The 21,727-nt window shown below is 43.1% G+C and overlaps 1 protein-coding gene across 1 annotated transcript; it reads left to right on the top strand.

The window, feature by feature from the left end:
* The first annotated feature begins 600 nt into the window (after positions 1-600).
* Positions 601-15,718, top strand: FMO3 (flavin containing dimethylaniline monoxygenase 3). The gene is made up of 8 exons (XM_049776540.1): positions 601-830; positions 6,033-6,221; positions 9,193-9,355; positions 9,805-9,947; positions 12,003-12,202; positions 12,949-13,304; positions 14,071-14,143; positions 15,129-15,718. Exons 1-8 carry the CDS (start codon positions 699-701, stop codon positions 15,469-15,471), a joined length of 1,599 nt encoding a protein of 532 aa, XP_049632497.1. The 5' UTR covers positions 601-698; the 3' UTR covers positions 15,472-15,718.
* The last annotated feature ends 6,009 nt before the right edge of the window (positions 15,719-21,727 follow it).

Consider the following 21,727-nt stretch of genomic DNA (forward strand, 5'->3'; position numbering starts at 1 on the left):
GGTCACATATAGCCCCATGGACCATATCAGTTACTCTTCTATGTGCTGGCCAGTTCCCCAATCTCTTCTTTTTCCTCTGCTCCCTGAACCCCTCCTACTCCCCCAAACTCTGGAAGGTTCAGTTCTCTTCCAGGTTTTCCCAGGGCTCTGTACCATGGAATTTGTACTTTCAAAACAGTGACTCCTCCCCTTCCCCTAAACTTATATCAAAGGACACTGTGGAAAACCACTCTCCTAGACATTTGGAGACCAGCTGGCTCTTTGAGGAGCAGACGGTGCTGGAGTAATAGTAAGACCTTGACTCAGCAATTGTGGGGATTGGTTTGATGGGTGGCGCCTCCAGTCTTTTTCCTGGTCACAGGTCCTAACTAGCATGGTGACCTTAATGAACACTTTCTAATTGTGCTTGTTTGACATTTGCTGCCTTGGTGAGTGAACTCCTGGGCTGATGACAGTCTTCCAACTTCTCTTCCTCTGGCTTTCACTTCCAGCTGCATCGGCATCTAGAACTATCTATAGCAAGTAGGGTTATCATTCTTTCATAGCTAAAGTGAGAGGGTCTGAACAGACTCTTCAGTTATTTCTGTCTTCTAGGCTAAAGGGGAGACTCTAAGCCCATCACCACTGGCTGGGCCTTTCTGTTGGAAGTCCAGAGCACCCTCTGGAAGATTTCCATTCCAGACCACCTTGACACACACATGAAGAAGAGAGTGGCCATCGTGGGGGCTGGGGTCAGTGGTTTGGCCTCCATCCGGAGTTGTCTGGAAGAGGGGCTGGAGCCCACCTGCTTTGAGAGGAGCAATGATGTTGGGGGACTGTGGAAATTCTCGGTGAGTGAGACATCTGGGAAACAACAATGTTGGGGGAAAGTTGTGTTCTGCAGAAAACCCCATTGGATCAGTTATGATCTGGATTGGGGGAGAAGTTTTCTGATATGGCTTTAGAGCTGGGATGATAAACCTTATCTCCAAGCATGCTAGTATGCCCTGTTCTGCCATTCTAGCTGGGCTTGTCTGAAAAAGGGCATCTCTTACTCACTGAGCCTTTTCACCTTGACACCTCAGACTGCAGGCTAGAAAGAGTACTAATGTCAGCAGTTACCCAAAGCTCCCTCCCTTCTTTCTTCCAGCTGCTCTGAAATTCTGAAACATGGGTAGGGGAGTCAAAGAAAAGTCTAGACTTTTCTTAGGCTCCCAGTCATCAAGTTCCTCATCACCCAGGGTGACCTGGTGGCAGGAATCTATAATATCATATTTGGCATGTTGGGGGCCTGGTATCTCTTTCAACTTTTGTTGATTTGGGGATTTATTTTCCCAGAATATGCTGCCCTAAGGCAATACCCTAGAATCAACATAACCACCACACCAACACTCCCAGTGGGGCCAAGAAAAGTCAAAGGAGCCTTGTATGACCATAATACATGCTTACTGGTCACAAGTCTCTAAGTCAGAAATGCTGAGTTCTCAGCTCAATTCTTAGTCCTCCTAGGCAGAGAGATTTTAGGAAAATCACTTTGATCTTTCTAGACCATAAATACTCATTGTAAAATGTGAAGAAAGGAAATTAACATGTCTTCCCTAACATGTCTTCCCATTCTAGCTGACTAGGATTCTGTAATTAACTCATATCTCTGAAGCATAGGTGGCATTATGATGGTGTGTGTGTGTGTGTGTGTGTGTGTGTGTGTGTGTGTGAGAGAGAGAGAGAGAGAGAGAGAGAGAGAGAGAGAGAGAGATGGGTGCTTTATTAAAGACTCTGTTACTGCTATAGCTAGAAAGAAAATTTATTTTCTTTCTTGTCTAGTCTCAGTGCTGTAAAAACAATGTGATCAGGAAATATGGGTGATAGACATAATTTAATTTTTTTCAAAAGTGAGGTCTAGGGAAGATTCTTATCTGCATGTAGGTTATTGTCCAGCCCTTGTGATTGAAGGTGAGTGATGTGCACTTGTCTCTTAGACACTATCTGTCTGATAGTTTGTTGCAATGACCTTCTGTCTAGCTCAAGCTCAGCCTGCAAAGTCATGTCCCTCCCAATAAAGTGCTTCTGACACCTTTGCTTACACTTCAGGAGCTTCTTTTTAAAACAAAAAAAAGTGATCTTGGAACTCAGAAAGTGTCCTGTATCTTATAAGCTTTCAACATTTCACTTTCAACCATAGTACAATCAAGAAATTCTACTTTTCTTCCCAAATTATTTACTTTTTTATTTACCTTGCTCCGGAAGCATGACCATCTTCACCTAAATCACAGAATAATTCTCTTCTCTCTCCCAGCAGCAACTAACAACTGTTTAGTTCTGGACAGAGCTTGGTTCTAGGTTTTATCTAGGATGACAAATAGGAGACATAATGATGGAATGTAAATGCTTTCTAGACTATTTGTAGAATCAAGCCATTATAGAGACTCATAGCCTTTTATTGGGGGGATAGGGGTTCACATATGGCAATGTCTAAGGGTTACTCCCAGATCTTTACTCAGAAATTACTCCTGGTGAGACTCAGGAAGCCATATATACTTGATGCCAGGGGTTGAACTATGGTTAGCTGCATGCAAGGCAAGTATCCTACCAGCTCTACTATCTCTTGAATTCCCCATAATCTTTTGACTCTAAGTGGGGAAATCATAGTTTGATAACAGAACTTGTCTTAGAGACTTGTGACCAGAAACAGGCACTATGGTCACCCAAGGCTTCTTTGAATCTTCTTGGTCCCCATTGAGAGTGTTGCTATGATGGTCATGTTTATTCTAGGGTACTGCTGTAGGGCAGCATATTCTTAGGGGAAAAATTTTCCAAATCAACAAAAGTTGAAAGAGATACCAGGCCCCCAAATATGAGGTTATATATCCCTGCCATCAGATCACCCTGGGTGATGAGGGACTTAATGACTGAGCGCCTAAAGAGCTAGAAGAGGGAGGATGACTGAGGTGAGCACTGAGCAGAGAGGGACTTCCTGTCTAATGACACCAGCTGGGATTCAGGTGTCCTCAGACCAGGAAAGTAGAAAAGCCCTATGTGCCCCCTTGCACAGCCAAGATCTCTAGGTTGATGTGGCCAGTGTGAGAAGTCCAGCCAAGGGAAGTCTCTCAATGAGTGCAGCACCAGTGGTAAGGTGTTTGCCTTGCATGCAGTTGATCAAGGACAGACAGTGGTTTGAATCCCGACATCCCATATGTTGCCCCGTGCCTGCCAGGAGAGATTTCTGAGTACCACCAGGTGTGACCCTAAAACAAAACAATCAATGAGTGCAGGACTCTGTAAGTCAACCATCTTGGCCAGATCAGAAAAGTCCTCACAGGCAAGGACAGGAATGGACAGACAGGAATAAGAGGCAGATTCAATGTCATTCATGCCAAGGGGATGTCACTTTTCCACACAGTTCCTGAATAGAAGCAAAATCATAAGCAAAGCCCCACCTTTGGTCTTTCCTTTCTTTTTTAAGAGAGGACTTGGGACAAAGGTGATTCTAGGGACCTTTTTATAAAGGGGATTACATAACTTCTCGTTTTGCCAGTCCTGTTAGACAGAAGGTATCCCGGAAGAGAGAAACCTAATAATGCTGAACTCTTCACCAGATATTTTTTTCTCAAAAATGAAAACCAAACTCAAGCAGGGAGCACATAAAGGGGTTTTAAATTTCAGGGCTGTAATCCAGGGACACGTGACCTCAAATGCTGTTTAAGCTCCTATCTTAAGAGTTTGCTCAACAGGCTGGTCACAACAGGAGAAAGGGGCCAGGGAGATAGTACACTTACAGGGGCACTTACCTTGCATGCAACAGACCCCTGTTCAAATCCCCAAGCACCATCTATGGTCCCCTGAGCTCCACAAGAAGTAAGCCCTAAGCATAGAGCCAGGAGTAAGCACACTACACAAATTAGTGTGATTCAATCTTTCCCCATCAGAGATTTTTTGGAGTGCACAAGAGGCAAATAATGGAGCTAAATAGTTCTCTCTGGACTTCGGTTCCACTCATTCAACTGTGTATTCATTACACACACACACACACACACACACACACACACACACACACACACACACACAAACACGCACATTTGAGCACAGCACAGATGAATGGAGTTTAACTCCTGGTAGGCAATCAGGCAGGCAATGGAGTGTCCAAAGCAGAGAGGAAATATGTGTTAGAATAACTCAAATAAATGTGAATCTGTAACCATTAGAATGTCAAAAAGTCTTCCATTTGAGTAGAGAGAAGCAAGAAAGAGTCTGGCTTGAGGTTTACTGTGACCAGAAGTAGATATGACCATCTCCTGAAGGAGATGAAAATGGAGACAGGCAGACTGCCAAGATGCGGTAAGCATATTCTGGGCACTTGCCTCTAGCCTGGCTCTCAAGCTGTTTCCATTCTAGAGGAAAAGTTGAGAGATGGGAACTAGGATAACCACTAGAGCTCTCATTTTGAGAGCATTCTTGGCCAGAGACCAAATCTGAGCTTCATTTCCTCCTGGTTCCACACCCCGCTACATGGTGAACTCTTGAAAATGGGAGCTCCGTGAAGCCATTGTCTGTGGTTATATAAGCTGCCTGTTTTCCTTCATGGGGGAAAATTCCCAGGGCCCGCAGAATACATATGCTTTTGCACTTTTATTGGCACTGAACAAGGCAGGTCTGAGGGAGCTGAGCTGCCAGAAGGCTGCAAATTATTCAGGACCTGTCACCTCTGCTTCCCTCCCTCCTTCCCACCAATGGGGAGCTGACAAAAACCACCTTCTCCCTGCCATGCCCCATAGTGGGACAAGAAAGAGCAATCTGAGAACCTAGCCAGCCCCAGCTCCTCCCTAGTCTTTCTGAGATTAGCCAAAGAAAAGCCAAACCAACACCCTTCAAAGTTCTGAACCTGGTCATTTCTGAGAAACACAGGGACCAGAAGTACCAGGAACTAGGGGAAGTTTTTGTTCCAACCCCAAGACCTCCCTACCCCCAGACATAACCCTTGCTATTCCTTTCCAGCATTTACTGTCTCCAAAGGTCTATGGAAAAAAAAGAGGATGAAAAAAAAAAGGGAAATTCAACGGGGACTTGATGCACTGAGCTAAACAGAGCAGACAGCTCTTGAAGACAGGCTTTATGCAATGGCTCCTAACACCTTATTTCCTCCCAGGGGGAGGGAGATGGAGCAAGGGTCACCACAGGAAATAATCCAAACAAATCTGAGAGTAAAATGCATGTACTGAGTAGCAACCATGTCATCAAGCAGAGAAAGAAAGAGAGATAGACAGACAGAAATAGAGATGCCCTGTCAGAGAGAGAGAGAGAGAATGTGAGAGAGAGAGAGAGAGAGAGAGAGAGAGAGAGAGAGAGAGAGAGAGAGAGAGAGAGAGAGCTGCCTGCCAGATTACATCTCTATACTCTATATTGAATATAGAGGACCACACCCTGGGCAGAGACTCAGAAGGACAAGGACAGAAGGTCGATCTCAAGCCAGTCCTGCCCAGGTTAGCTTGATATGCTAAGTAGGAAAATCTGTTTTTGGTAAAAACCAAGTTGTAAATTAAAAAATACAAAGAAAACAGGAATGATCTTTGTTTTGGGTGGAACCAAGTTGTAAATTGGTATATACTCAAGGTATATCTTCTTTTCTTCCTCAATCTTACAGAGATCTGGTGTCTATTTGGGAAATAGGGGAGTTGAGGAGGTTTTGGAGGGGAGGGGACATTGTTTTTTTCAGTATTAGAAATCTAACTCATGCATATAGAGAAATGTTAGAGATTTAATTCATTCTTACATAGAGATCTAATATATTAGAGATCTAACTGCAACTTAAATAGAAATCTAATGTGTTAGCAATCTAATCAAAAGCTTAAGTAGAGATATACCATGTTAGAGATCTAATTCATGCATACATAGAGATCTAACCCATTAGATATCTAATCATATCTCTCTATCACTGGATGGCATCCCAAGTTCTTTTGTTCTTTCTAAACAATTGAGTGATCTAAAAATTGAATCTTTATTGAGAGGAGCAGAAAGCCACATAGAGCTTCCTCAGTAGACTTTGTTGTTTATCCTAGGACCAAGCAGAAGAAGGCAGAGCCAGCATCTACCAGTCCGTGTTCACCAACTCTTCTAAAGAGATGATGTGCTTTCCCGACTTCCCATACCCTGACAACTATCCCAACTACATGCACCACAGCAAGCTCCAGGAGTACATACAGTCATTTGCTAAGAAGAAGGACCTGTTGCGATACATACAGTTTGAGGTAAGGGGCCTCTATACTGTGCTTTTGATATCAATTGGTCTATCAGTTTGAGGAGAAGCAAAAAGACATATTTTTGTCCTTGAAATCAGAGTCAACTGGGGTATAATTTGAATAGCTCACCAAGTAATCTATCTTTCGCTTCCCTAAACAAGTTCCCCACGAGTGTCTGAGAGACTTGTCAATCCCTCAGAAAATACTGGCTCTCTCATCCCAAAGTATTTTCCACCCTCATGCAACCATATTTTAGGAGATCAAAAAAGAAATACCACTTTCTCTAGTCTATATCCAAACTTCAGTAGTTTGTATGTCAATGAGTTGTGGTTCAAGAAAACATCACTTATTATAGATTATTCCATAATGAAGAAAAGTGGAACTTGAATGAATAATTGAGATGGTTGTTGTCTTTATCTTTCAGCCATATTCCATATTAGGTGCAGGGCATGATGGTTAAAAAGTATGTTGTAGTCTCTCTCCCTTCCCGGAGCAAGATTTTAGCCGGCATGGACGGCCAGCTGGCAGGCCCCTCATGGGCCAGCGGCCTTTAAGTCCAGCTCAGGGTCAGGGGGGCCCGCAATTGGGTCACACGACCTCCCTCTCCCCCATTCCTCCGGATCTCCAGGTGGGTTTCTGGGAGGAGCTGACGGGGCACCCTGGGTTTTCCCCACCCCCAGGCCGGGCCGGGACACTGGCCTAGGGTTGGGCTTAGGGGGTGGAGCTGGATCTGGTGGGTGGCAGAGAGCGGCTCAGCTATACTCAGTTTGTCACTGGTAATCTCATACCAGTCTACATTTTGCAAACCGCGCGGGGGCTAGCGCCTCCGCGCGAACATTTGCTCCTTCCAACCTTCAGTTCCCCCGATTTACCCTTCTTAACTTCAGTAACACATAGTTCTTATCTCTAACCTAAGACATACAGTATATCTAACAAATCCCAGAACTATTTAGAAGGACACAAATTGAACACATATCTTTTGAATATTTTATGGGTATTTTCTTTAACTGATGTAACTCTGTATATATTCTTCTACCATGATGTTTCTATTCACTTTTCATCTTATCTTTTCTTTGTAAGCTGTTAAGTAAGGATTGTTGGTGGAACTGTCCCTCAGTTTGATGCCTATGATTGAACTATGTCATGGAAATTTCTGGTCTTGTCCCTATTGCCTTCAGATGCACCAATAATGCCCCATGGCATTGATCCTTGTTTGCATAGACACATTAAAATGGGAAAAAAAATACATACAGATAAGTTCTTATCTAATAAATCTCAGTACAATGTACCTTACACCCTGAACATTGATATAATGAACTGGCACAGGCTTCAGAAGAATGGGCATTCTCCATACACGCCGGAACCAGGCAAGCTATCTACGAAACATCCAAGGTCTTTTAGAGCAACAGCGGGAAGCAGTCCTCTACCAGGAAAGACACTACCAAGGGTCTGACATCGACCTCTTATAAAGAGACTTCCGTTTCCACCGAGAAGACTTGACAGCAACAATGACCTGCTCTACAGGACATGGTTCTCTCTAGTGCCCCTTAAGTGGGAGGTAAAACGAGAGGATGCTATGCACCATCCTGACTGCAATATGGGACATGCAGACTCCAGGATCTTTTAATACAGAAGCATGATACCAACAACAGAGACTATGTGAGGAATGGAGGTGTATTGCCACTACAGAGGATGACTTGAATTGAACAAACTAATTTGCCTGGAGCCTAGAGTCAATCCTGTGCCAGGAAACTTCAGGGTTAGGGTCTCCTTGTATTTAGACCATAATTTGTCTTTCCATGTCCCTTATGTTTTGGTGGGCCTATGCAAACAAATGCCACTTGAATACCATTTTTTACTATGTTCCCTTGACTCCAACCCTTAAGAAAAACAAGCCACTAAAACTTTTGAGGTTAACTTAAACTAGTTAGTATGTACATGGAACTAGAGAAATGTACTTTGCCCTCAATGTTTAAGGAGCTACACAAGTATAATGTCTTTAGATTATATTGTGTGCTGCTAAGAAATAGTATGTACTACAACTGGGGATCTGAGGGACAAGTAATTGTACTGTACATGGGTTCAGTTTTGTTTTTCTAAATGCTCTTTGGCTGAAAGTTCAAGGCTGGGACATCATCGATGGGACTACCGAGAATTCTGTTTATGGGTGATTGGGCTTCCACTGTAACTTTACCCTGTCCTCTTCTTTACATCTTTGTTGTCATAATTAAAATAATAATAAAAATAAAAAAAAGTATGTTGTAGGTATTACATTTGCCATTGTGTGAAAGGCTTAACCAAAAGCATTAAATTCAGAACACATACACCTATTGAGCAAAACATAGTAAAAAATAACTTTTATATGGTTGTATTTACATCATCTGACACAGATTTGCACCATACTCACACTATAAGAATGGCTGTTCTCTACCAGGCAAAGAGGCATTTCAGAGAGAACAATGAGCAAGTCCTGAGCCATCCCCATATTTGAAGGGAATTTAGAATTGAGGGTTGGAAGAGAAAAGAAGGAAATCAGATTGACTTTAGTAAAATGGTAGAGCATCATGCTTAAAAGCACTCAATCTCACTGACTCGAAATCAACCAACTTAGATGCCATAGTAGCACCACTATGACTGACCTCAGTATTTCTTGGGTCCTGCTCTGTGGCCAGCAGAGACCATAATAATCATTTCCTCCATAGAAACACTTCTACACTGCTATGGGGAGACAAAAGAATTTAACTAGAAAGCCTTTCTTTTTGTGGTTGTTGCTGTTGTTTTTGTTTTTGGGTCACATCCAGCAGTGCTCAGGGGTTACTCCTGGCTCGACTCTCAGAAATCGTCCTGGCAAGCTCGAGGGACCATATGGGATGCCGGGATTCGAACCACCATCCTTCTGCATGCTAGGCAAATGCTCTACCTCCATGTTATCTTTACAACTCCAGAATCTAACTAGAATTTCTTTCTGGTTTTCTTTCAGACCCTGGTTTCTAGTATAAAGAAATGTCCCAACTTCTTAGTCACCGGCCAATGGGAAGTCATTTCAGAAAAGGATGGGAAGCAGAAATCTGCCATTTTTGATGCAGTCATGATTTGTTCCGGACATCATGTGTACCCCAACCTGCCAACTGACTCCTTCCCTGGTGAGTGTGGATGGGGCTGGGCTATACAAACTGGAGCAGCTACCTGCATGTGGGGGGTTCAGGGCTTTATCCTGACAGGGCATGGTCCCCTGAGCACTGCCAAGAGTCATCCCTGAGCACATTTCAACTGGCACCCTTTTAAAACATTAAGACTGAGAATAGAGGGACCAGATCAATAGGATAGTGGGGAGGCTGTTTGCCTTGCACATGCCATCTTGGGTTCAATCCCCAGCATTCCATAGGGTCCTCTGAGCTCTCCAGGAGTGATTCCTGAGTACAGAACCAGGAGTCACCCCTAAGCATCACCAGGCATGGCTCAAAGAAAAGACTTATAATAGATTAAATGAGAAAAAATATATAATACTTATTTATATCTGCACACAATGACAAAGGCAAGTCTTTCTTATTTCTTCTGAAAATCAGCTCAAACCCCTGCCCTGTCCCTCTAGGACTGGACCAGTTCCAAGGAAAGTACATGCACAGCCGGGACTACAAGGGCCCTCTTACTTTCCAGGGGAAGAGGGTGCTCGTGGTAGGCCTAGGCAACTCGGGCACCGACATTGCTGTGGAGCTCAGCCGCCACGCTGCCCAGGTAATGGGGAACGGGGTTCCAGGCAACAAAGCAAAACTGAGCCTGCACAGCCAAAGCCGCCACACACCTGGCCCAGTGTCCAAGAGAACCAGTCACAAGAGTACCTCCACATCAAATGTCTAATCCAAACCTTGGCTCCCTGAAGCCAGTTAAAGGAGCCTGTTCAGAGGAGTACAGTCTGCTGTGCCCCTTGGTGAACGAGCAGAGGGGTGACTCTGCAGACGAGAGTCTCTAGTTTCAGTTTTCACTTCTGATTTACTCATCACCACAGGTTCCCACCTTATCTCCCAACCTCAGTTGCATCTTTTCTCACAGCTGAGTTGTGTACCTGTAAACACAGACTGTAGTTTAAGATTTGGCTATTGTGTATCACACAATGTGGGTAGAGAGAGCCCTTCATTTTGGGAACAGAGGATTGTCTTTTGTTCTTTTTTTTTTTTTTTAGCTAAGTATCCCAAATGTAGGCTAGTCAGATCAAATGATATTTCTAGCATTGCTTTATAAATCCCTGTACTATTTTCTTTTTTTCCTGTACTATTTTCTATATTATTGTAATGATGTACAAAATCTAGCAGGCAAGGGGCTGGAGTGATAGGGCAGCAGGTAGGGCATTGTTTGCCTTGCACATGGCCAACCCAGGTTATATTCCCAGCATCCCATATGATCCCCTGAACTCCACTAGGAATGATCCCTGAGGGCAGAGCCAGAAGTCAGCCCTTAAAATAGCTGGATGTGACCCAAAAAATAAAAAATAAAATAAAGGGGCCGGGAAGGTGGTGCTAGAGGTAAGGTGTCTGCCTTGCAAACGCTAGCATAGGATGGACAGCGGTTCGATCCCCCGGTGTCCCATGTGGTTCCCCCAAGCCAGGGACGATTTCTGAGTGCATAGCCAGGAGTAACCCCTGAGCGTCAATGGGTGTGGCCCCAAAACCAAAAATAAGTCAATAAATATATAAATAAATAAAAATAAAATAAAATCTAGCAGGCAAAAAAAGCACTGTACTCACCACTTGTATCTTCTAAAAGATGCACAAGATTGGTTTTTCCTATCATTTATCTAGTCAACAGCTGATGGGAAAGTGTTGGGCCTTTTTTTTTTTTTAATGTGTTGGAGCTGTGTCAGACTGGAAATAAGCACAGAGTTATGGCAGATTCCTGACATCAAGAAACAGTCACTGGTGGGATGGCAGAAGCCAAACTCAGCCACGCTAAGTGAGTGTGCCCAGGAGACCCCTAAATGCTATGTCACCAATAATCTTGCTGTTGTTAAGAAAATCACTGCTGGGCCCGGAGAGATAGCACAGCGGCGTTTGCCTTGCAAGCAGCCGATCCAGGACCAAAGGTGGTTGGTTCGAATCCCGGTGTCCCATATGGTCCCCCGTGCCTGCCAGGAGCTATTTCTGAGCAGACAGCCAGGAGTGACCCCTGAGCACTGCCGGGTGTGGCCCAAGAAAACAAACAAACAAAAAAAAATCACTGCTGAGCTTCTTCAATGTCTCTAAGTAAAATCCAAGATTTGCTTGGATTTTTTTTGTTTGTCTGATTTTGGCCCATACCCAGCAATGCTCAGGGCTTACCCCTGGATCTGCACTCAGGAATCACTCCTAGTTGTGCTCAGGGGACCCTATAGGATGCTGGAAATTGAATCCAATTAGGCTTCATATAAGGCAAATGCCTTACCCCCATTGTGCTATGGCTCTGGCCCACCCAATGATTTTGAAAGTCTAAGGTCCCTGGCTTATCACAAAGATGGTGGAAAAGATCTATAACTGAGAGAGTTTCAGGGGGGTTTCTACAACACTTCCTATTTCCTATGAGTGAAAATGAAATCCACCTGGCAGGACACAGACCCTCATTCTTGCCTTCACTCTGACGGGGGGCTGAGGAGTTCTTAATTCTGCCTCATTTAGTCATATGTTCAAATCATATATTGACACTTTAAAAAATTGCTGCTGATTGTGACATAAAATGCAGGGCAATGGAATTATGGAATTATGTTCTTGAGACTCTTTCTTCCAGGGACATATTGACATCTACATTGTTTTTCCATGCCAGGTCATCATTAGCTCCAGAAGTGGTTCATGGGTCATGAGCCGGGTTTGGGACAATGGCTACCCCTGGGATATGGTGTATGTCACCCGTTTCACAAATTTTCTCCGGAATATCCTTCCTTCATTTGTCTCTGACTGGATGTATGTCAGGAAGATGAACACGTGGTTTAAGCACGAGAACTATGGCCTGATGCCTCTAAATGGGTATGACAAATAATCTGCATTGCATTATTTTAAAAAAGGGGGGGGTGGAAGAGCAAAAGGGCAGGATTTTAAGCTGAATTATTTTATTCCAATTCTGTCTTATGGAAGCTGGTGGTATTATTTACAGGTGCAGGAACACCTTTATACCCATTCACCAGGTATAGGGTGAAAATTGGATGGAAATTAGTGGAGAGGGGTAAAAAGGAACCAAAGAGCAGCAAAGGGAAGTGGAGGATACTTTTAGATCATTCTAATACCATGAATAAGGGCAGATGTGAATTGCTCCACTGAATCCGAAGGCTGAGCCAACTCATAAATTATTTCTTCAAGGAATCTTTTATCTATGCATATAGGAGAAAGTGAATAATCATGATAATATTACCTCCTCTCCCTCAGGACTAGTGTGTTCAATAAGATATAAGAACGTTTGTATCATTGTTCACATAATTAAAAATAAAAAAATTAAAAAAAAAGATATAAGAACATATAAGAATAACGTAGCAGGCTACCACACTACAAATCAACCAAATACTAGTTCTTACTAGTCTGTTTCTCGTTTTGTTTGTTTGTTTGTTTGTTTGTTTTGGGCTACAGCTGATGATGCTTAGGGCTTACTCCTGGATCTGCACTCAGGAATCATTCCTGAGTGCTGGGATTGAACCCAGGTTGATGGTTTGCAAGGCAAGTGCCCTCCCCTGTCCTATTGCTCTGGCCTTGTTTCAGTGTTTTTATCTCTTGGTTCACAGTACTCTGCGAAAAGAGCCTGTGTTCAACGATGAGCTCCCATCCCGAATTCTGTGTGGGGTTGTTTCTATCAAGCCAGGTGTGAAGAAGTTCACAGAGACCTCAGCCATCTTCGAGGATGGAACTGTCTTTGAGGCTATCGATTGTGTCATTTTTGCAACTGGCTATGGGTATGCCTATCCCTTCCTTGATGACTCCATCATCAAGAGCAGAAACAACGAGGTCACCTTGTTCAAAGGCATCTTCCCTCTTTTCCTGGAAAAGCCAACATTGGCTGTGATTGGCCTCGTCCAGTCTCTGGGGGCTGCCATCCCCACTGCTGATCTGCAGGCTCGATTTGCTGTAAAAGTGTTCACAAGTAGGTAAACTGCCTTCCATGGGAGTCATGCACATATACTGAGTCACTATTATGTGCCAAACACCTTGCTAGGTGTTGGAGATAGAGAGGAAACACAATGGGCATGAGTCTTAACTTCATTAGTGCTTAAAGCAAGATGGCAGAAATGTCACCACAAGGGAAGCTGCAGGGTGACATTTCTGGTCAGTGAGCTGGGCAGTGAGATGGCCCCCCAAAAAAGGGAAGAGCAGAAGGAAATGTATAAGAAATGACATAGTTGGGCCATACATGCAGTCAACCCAGGTTCAATCCCCTACTGTATATGATACTCCCCATCCGGCCTTGCCAGCAATAATCCCTGAGTACAGAGCCTACAGAAGCCCTAGAAACCACCAGGATGACCAAAAGAACAGAAACAAAATATTGAGAAACTCTTGAGTTGTTAGCTGAAAAATGTGTACTGAGGTCTGGTGAAGATTTGGATCTTCCCAAAGTGTGGCATTAGGTGTGAAGCTAAGAACTTCTCATCATATCTATGTCTTTGTTTCTGTTTGTCTTTCTGCCAGTCTCTATCTTCAGTCAGCTTAGCCACTCTTAAAGCAAGATCAGTGAATTCTTACATCTTTTATTTCTGTGAAGAGTTTTTCTGCTAATGAGATTAAAGACTGAGCCTCAAAAACAAAATCCTCTTAGTCTCCAGAGCACTGGGATAAAGTTTTCCTTCAGTTCATTCTGGATTTCTGGCTCCTTATCTTTTCTAATGTTTCTCTCTTCATTTCTCTCCTAGACAAATGCACTTTGCCAAGTGAGAAGGAAATGATAGATGACGTTGATGAGAAAATGGGGAAGAAACTCAAGTGGTAAGAGAGTTCACTTGCTAAGGAAATCAATCCTACAGCTTGTCTCTCTAGGTAGGAAAACACCCCTAAGTTCTAGAACATCATACTTATTCCAGTTCTTAATTTTGGAATCTCCTGCTATAACCAAACCCAATAGGCAAGGAAGAGTGAATGCTCTAAAAACACTGCTTCTCCAGGACTCAGGAGTTTAGGTTCTCAAATAGTGAATAGTAATAACCTATTACTGAATAACCTGAATAGTGATTTTGCTTCCCCAACCCAAGCTCAGAGACATTTAGCAAAGTCTGAAGACATTATTGGTCACTGCAAACCAGAAGATGCTGGTCTCTGACGAGTAGAAATCAGAGAGAGAGAGAGAGAGAGAGAGAGAGAGAGAGAGAGAGAGAGAGAGAGAGAGAGAGAGAGAGAGAGAAACAGAGAGAAATAGAGAGAGAGAGAATTCTTGCTTTCTAAGTAGATGACATCCACTCCAATCCATCCAAACATGTTCCCAGCCAAGCCATGGTGGGATTTAGCAAGTTATTTAAAGCATTAAGTCATTCAGTCTCGAAATGTGTTTTTTTTTTCTCTTGTCATTGAAGAACTTATAGACCAGAATCTGAATTTCAGATTAATCCTTCCTATTTATTTCCCAGAAATCCCTTATTAATTTAGGGCCCATCTGTGTGATGATAAAATACTCCAGATGTGTTTAGGGCCTATTAGGTGATTTCTTTGACCATCTTTGTGTCTTGTCATTTTCTCGTGGTATCCTGTGAGGTCAAGAGCCAAGAAAGAATTTATGGTCTCTGGAAAGACTGAATTACCCAGTCTCAGAGAGCCAGGAGTTTACAGGGATGTCACCCAGATAGACTCAAATCAGCAAAAATGGAGCCACAAGCAGATTAGGGCAAGAAGGAAATTGAGGCTAGTTCTCTGAGGAGACTCCTGGTGACTTCCCCATACACTGGCAATGCTCACTCTTCCCATCCCCTTGTGCTTGTAGGTTTGGCCAGAGCCAGACGCTGCAGACAGACTATATCACCTACATGGACGAACTGGGCTCCTTCATCGGCTCCAAACCCAACATCCCCCGGCTCTTCCTGACTGACCCCGGACTGGCCCTCGAGGTGTTCTTTGGACCTTGTAGCCCATACCAGTTCAGGCTGATGGGCCCAGGGAAGTGGGAGGGAGCCAGAAATGCCATCATGACCCAGTGGGACCGGACTGTGCAGGTCACAAGAACCAGGGCCGTGCAGGCAGCTCAGAGGCCCCAGCCCTTGCACAATGTGCTTAGGGTGTTCTCCTTTCTGGCCCTCCTCTTTGCTGCTTTCCTGACCTTTTACTAATGGGGAGGGACCTGGGCTCCTGACCAAGCATCCCCCAGCTCTCCAGCCCTGTCTACTGGTCTAAGTAGACATCAGATGCCAGATTCTTCATCTTTTTCTTTCTAATGAGCCTCGGTGCTCCAGGAGGCCATCCAACAGTACAAGAGACAAATCTGGGGATGTTCATGGTGAGGGGAAAGATGGCAGAGATAAAGGGAGCCCACACCAAAATTCAGAGTCACAAGCAAAACAAGCTTTTGAAAGAGGGGGGTTTTAGTTTTAGCTTTGAAAGGAGAATTTTTTTTTTCATTGTTGTTTTTTGTTTGGGGGCAATACCTGGCAGTGCTCAGGGCTTATTCCTGGCTTTGTGCTCAGGAATCACTCCTAGTGGTGCTCAGAGGAACCTCTGAGATGCCAGGGATTGAATCAGTCGCATGCAAGGCAACCCCCCCCCCACTCACTGTACTATGACTCCACCCCCATAAAAGAGGGTTTTATTCAGAGTAGAACTGACATCCCATAACTCAGTATCTCCAAGCCTCCACTTCTCAGCTCACCTTGAATTTCTCTCAATGGCATTTAATGGTTTTTTTTGTTGTTGTTGTTTTTGTTTGGTTTTGTTTGTTTTTTTTTTTTTAGTGGCATAATCTTTCCCATCCAGTGTCAGGGATAGCATAAGAATCTCCCATTTGGGGGCTCTTGAAAAGAGTCACCAGTTATTCTACACAAAGGTCAACTTTCTTTTGATTTTTCTAATAGGTAATGATAATATGTTGAAAATTAATCTAGTAACCTTCAGGTAGCTTATGATACACTTTCTAGATGGATGATCATGGAGTCTGAAATAAACATTGGTCTGCGTCTCCCATTCCAGTTTGCACATCTTTTATTTGTTTCTGGCTTCTTTGCACTGATGATAAACTCCAGAATGATTGTAAACAGAAGGAAAGACATTATGGACAAACTCCAGAGTAAAGCATTCACCATTAACCTTTACCATTAACTATTATGTAAAAAAGAAAAAAGCTCCACATCAATCTAAGAACCTAAATCATACACTGACCATTTCAGTAAGAATGTTTTCTGGCTTTATCTGGTGTTTTTAATGTCTAGATTAAAATGATATATGAGGAATCACCATGATAGTACAGCAGGTAATCTCCCGAAAACCCCCAGGTGTGACTCCTGAGGGCAGATTCAAGAATAAGTTCTGAGCACAGCTGGTTGGATCCCAAAAACAAAAAACAAACAAACAAAAATAAACAAACCTACAATTTAATCTCATTCTATTTTCAGATATTTATTAAGCCAAGGAAAAGGAAAATGTTTTTTTTTTTTTTGCAGCAACTTGTAAATGACTATTTCAGACAGTTTTATTCATTGGAGCCCCCAAATTATAATGAGATCAACCTGGGAATGGATGGAGTGAGATCTATTCACGCAGGGAATTAAGACTCACCACAGAAAGGAAGGAAAGTAATATACATGATCCACTTTCCATAACAGTATTGCAAAAAAGGGAAGAGAGAGAGAGACAGAGAGAGACAGAGATGGGGGGGAGGAAGAGAGAAGAAAAGTGTCTGCCATAGGGGCAGATGGGGTGTGGGCTGTCATACTACAATGGGGATAGGAGAAAAACTGAGGAAATTGGTGGTGGAAAATGATCACTGGTAAAAAGATAAGTGTTGGAATAGTGTGTGACTGAAACTCAGCCCTCAGTAACTTTTTAACTCTGTATCTCATGGAGAGTCAATTAAAAAATTTATAATTGGGGCCGGAGTGGTGGCACAAGTGGTAGGGCATTTGCCTTGCAAGCACTAACCTAGGATGGTTCAGGGTTCAATCCCTCAGCATCCCATATGGTCCCCCAAGCCAGGAGTGATTTTTGAGCACATAGTCAGGAGTAACAAAAACAAAAAAAAATTATAATTAAGTAAGTAAATAAAACCTCAGCACTGCTGTAGAAGTGAATTATGATACTCATACCCAGAGCAGCAAGAGTTAAATGCTCTGTCAGGGGCTGACATGAGCACCCCATATGCCTTGGGCATCACCCTGGCAAAACATGCAGGCTGTCGAGATTGAAATGCCCGAGTTCCTATTTATGCAGCATCTTCAACAAAGATTTATGTTGAATTTATGGTGATTTATGGTGAAGTGGTAGGATTGACAGAACTGAAGGAAAAAGAATGATTAGGCTGCCAAGGGTCAAGATAAGGCCAGTCGGTAAAGTTTGGTTGGCAGCTTCCTCTGAGCCTTTCTAGGGTAAAAGGGCCTGGCACCAGCTGTAGGTCTAACCTCGGTTCTTCCTGAAATTTCACATTCTGCTCTTCATACATAGGAGGAGGCCCACAAACATTGCCCGAGCCTGTCCCTGCACACTGGCTCAGGAGAACATGTTCTGCCCAGCTGACCCTTGAGAAGCACCTACAGCTGCTTGCCAGCACCATCTGTTTCAAGGTCCTGATGTGCTTCCTATTCATCCTCAGTTTTGCTTTGTCACCACAGGACGCCTACAGCTAGCTGCCAGTGAGCCTCTGCCTAGACTTGCTAAGACAGTGATTCTCACATCACTTTCCTTCCCTCATTCACTGAAAGTAGCATTTAGCAGGAGCTGGGGAGATATAGTACAAGGGAGTAGGGGACCTACCTTGCATGCAACCAATACTGGCTCAATCTCTGGCCATACAGCCCCCTGAGTATCACTGGGCAGGGCCCAGATATTCTTAACAGCACTCTCTCTTCAAACCCTCATAATGAATTGCCTATAGGCCAAGAATCACCAGACATGGGCCAAGGTTCCCAGGGCAGTGCTCTGAAGGTCCAAATCAGGAATGTCTAAGACAATAAGAGGTTTCAAGACAAATCTGTTCCTTCTTGTTCAGGTTGATTCCTCTTATCAATGTAGTTGCTTGGAGTTGGTAATATTGAGGAGATCCTCAAGCAACCAAACATGGATGCCATCTGGGATGTTCCCAAGAGGTCAGTGAGTGAAACAAACAGACTGTTAATGAATCATCTTGTTGGTATATGAAACAGAGGTGTCTGTCTTTTCTGCCACTGAGAAAAAAATTTGCAGATTTTTCTGTCCCACAAGATTTCTGCATATTTTAGGAGGCCTGGTATTAATATTTTTATCTGATTTTATTCCTTGATCTTTTATATTTAGTAACTAGTTTTTTTGGAGGAGGGCAGAAGGACTTGAAGATCTTCCCCAGCCAGTACTCAGGGGATCATGCAGTACCCCTGATCAAACCAGTGTAAGGCAAGCACCTTAGCTTACTACTAGCTCTTTGGCCCATATTTGTTGAGTTGCTTTTGTTGTTGTTGTTTGTTTGTTTGTTTTGTTATGGGGCCACACCAGGTGACACTCAGGGGTACTCCTAGATATGCATTCAGAAGTCGCTCCTGGGGCCGGAGAGATAGCATGGAGGTAAGGCGTTTGCCTCTCATGCAAAAGGTCATCGGTTCGAATCCCAGCGTCCCATATGGTCCCCCGTGCTCGCCAGAAGCGACTTCTGAGCATGGAGCCAGGAGTAACTCCTGAGCACTGCCGGGTGAGACCCAAAAACCAAAAAAAAAAAAAAAAAAAAAAAAAAAAAAAAAAAAAAAAAGAAGTCGCTCCTGACTTGGGAGATTATATGGGACACTGGGGGATTAAACCGTGGTTCATCCTAGGCTAGCACGGGCAAGGCAGACATCTTACTGGTTGCACCACTGCTCTGGTCCCATGTTGTTCTAAATTTTAAGTAGTGGGTGGGCCATAAAAACAGATTCTGACACCACATGGTCCCAAGCACCTCAGGGACAGATCCCCAAACCTAGGCACTGCAAAGTGTGACCCAAGAACAAAAGTTTTTTTAATTATGTAAAGGTAGTTTTTAATTTAATCCATGAGTCTCTATTCAAAGCTATTTGGACAGTATTATATCAACTCCTCCCTTCTCTCTGATGTCTTTAAGTTGTCTTCTCTCCATGAAATAGTCTTCGAAAATAAAGTTCAAGCTCTAATCCAAGTACATGTTTGTTTGTTTTGAGGGGAGGCCACACCAAGCAGTGCTTGGGGCTGACTCCTGACTGTGCTCAGGGAATAATAACTCCTGCAGGCTCAGGGACCATATGGAGTGTCAGAGATGGAATTCAGGTCAGTCACATGCAAGGCAAGCCTCTTACCTGCTTTACCATCACTTGAACCTCTCTCAACGTGTATTTGGACTATTTAAAAGTCAATACCCGAATTCTCCTTGGCTTATAAAGTTCAGCTACCTCATTATAAACAACAAAAATATTTAGTTGAGTTAAAAAATTGAATATGTCTGTGGGAAGAAAATCAGCCAGAATTCAAGTTGTTTGTTCTCTTAGACATCCAGTCACATTGGAGGTGTGTCATTAATAGGATTTGAAGGATTTGGTTAAACAGAATGAATCAGCTCCTGATGGTGGTGACTGCCAAGGAAGTGTGTGAGAGAAAGGTATGGTTACCTTTCGGCTCTGCAAAGACTTCACCATTTGCCTTTTATACATTTTAGCTCAGTTGTAATTGGCATACTTATTAATTAAAGGGATACATAAATTCAAGTGTGTATGCATGTGTGTATGTGTGTGTGTAGTGTGAAATACCAAACCCAGGATTTCACACATGCAAGGCCAGTACTTGACCACTGAGCTATGCCTGGAACCATTTTCTTTTTCTTTTTCTTTTTTTTTTTTTGTTTTTGGGCCACACCCAGCAGTGCTCAGGGGTTACTCCTGGCTATCTGCTCAGAAATAGCTCCTGGCAGGCACAGGGGACCATATGGGACACCGGGATTCGAACCAACCACCTTTGGTCCTGGATCAGCTGCTTGCAAGGCAAATGCCACTGTGCTATCTCTTCGGGCCCCATTTTCTTTCTTAATAATTTTTATTGTGACCAAAGTGAATTACAAATTTTTCACAGTAATATTTAGGGTACATACTGACAATGAATCAGGGCCATTCTACCACGTGTTGTCCTTCCTCCACCCCTGTTCCCATCATGCATCCGATATCACCCTCAATTGCCCCCTGAACTGCTAGTATAACTGCTCCCCTCTGTGTATAGCTTGTTGTAGATTGTGTATCAATTCTGTTGTTGCTGACTTTGGGTTTGGTGTTTAAGTCTGATCATTTTTTAATTTCCACTCAATGTTCATATGACTGTTTGGTCCTGGTGTCCTCTGTTTTTCCCCCGTCAATTCATGAGGCAGAACAAGATGATTCAGTTCTGTTGGAAAAAAAAACTTGGACGATTCTGTCTAGAGGTTATAAATATCGATTTAAAAGTAGATAAGGAAAAACAAAACAAAATAAAACAAAAAACCCAGCAACTACAAAAAAATCACCCAGCTACTAAAACAACCACCATCATATAATAACCATAAGAACAAAAGAAAATTTAAAAAAGAGAAGAAGAAAAAAAGAAAAAGAAAAAAAAGAAAAAACCAACAACAACAAAACAAACAAAAAAAAATGAAGGAAGGAGACCTGGTTCGGCAAGGTTTTGTGCTTTTTTTTTGGATAGGCACAGTAATTAAAAATTAGAAAGGAAATTTCCTTGGCCTAAGAGATACAGGGTTTCTCCACCCTTGAAGCATACTGCCATGGGAACAACTACAGGCTCCATACCCACTCATTTACACACCCCAAGGTCTTTTGATGGTACCAGAAAACTTTCCACTCATTTGTGGATGATAAAATCAGGCCTCTGTAGCTAGAGATCTATTTAGGCATTTACACAGGTCATAGGACGAAGTCTAGGATAGAGTCTTTCTTTACAGTTCTAGAAATTCTGTTTCATCACTACTGTTGTAATCAATCTTCTGTAATTAGTGGTCTTGGTTTTTGCTCAGATCCGATGGAACCATTTTCTTTAACTGAGAAATATGTTCAGCATTTTTGTTCCTTAGTACTAACCCACCATCATGCTGAAAGGTGGTGCTTTTTCATTCTTGTCATAGAATTGTTCTAGTTCTCACAGAACCCACCACCACCAAATTCAACTTGGAAAGTGTTGGGGAAATGCCTTATTTTAAGTTACCCAAGAACACTTCGTCGTGCCTAGATGCCAGAGCTCACTCACTACTTCCTTCATCTCTTTCCTGAATATTCATCCCCATCAATCAGATCATTTCCTTTTCTCACTTACCTGTCTGGATCTTTGCTGAAGAAAACTAAACTCCATGAAGGGAGGTAAACTTTGCTCATAGCTGTATCTGCCCCACAAAGAATGGGAGTGGCACCTAGGACGAATTTATGG

The sequence above is a fragment of the Suncus etruscus genome, chromosome 7 (assembly GCF_024139225.1).
Source record: "Suncus etruscus isolate mSunEtr1 chromosome 7, mSunEtr1.pri.cur, whole genome shotgun sequence".
In the NCBI taxonomy this organism is placed as follows: Eukaryota; Metazoa; Chordata; class Mammalia; order Eulipotyphla; family Soricidae; genus Suncus; species Suncus etruscus.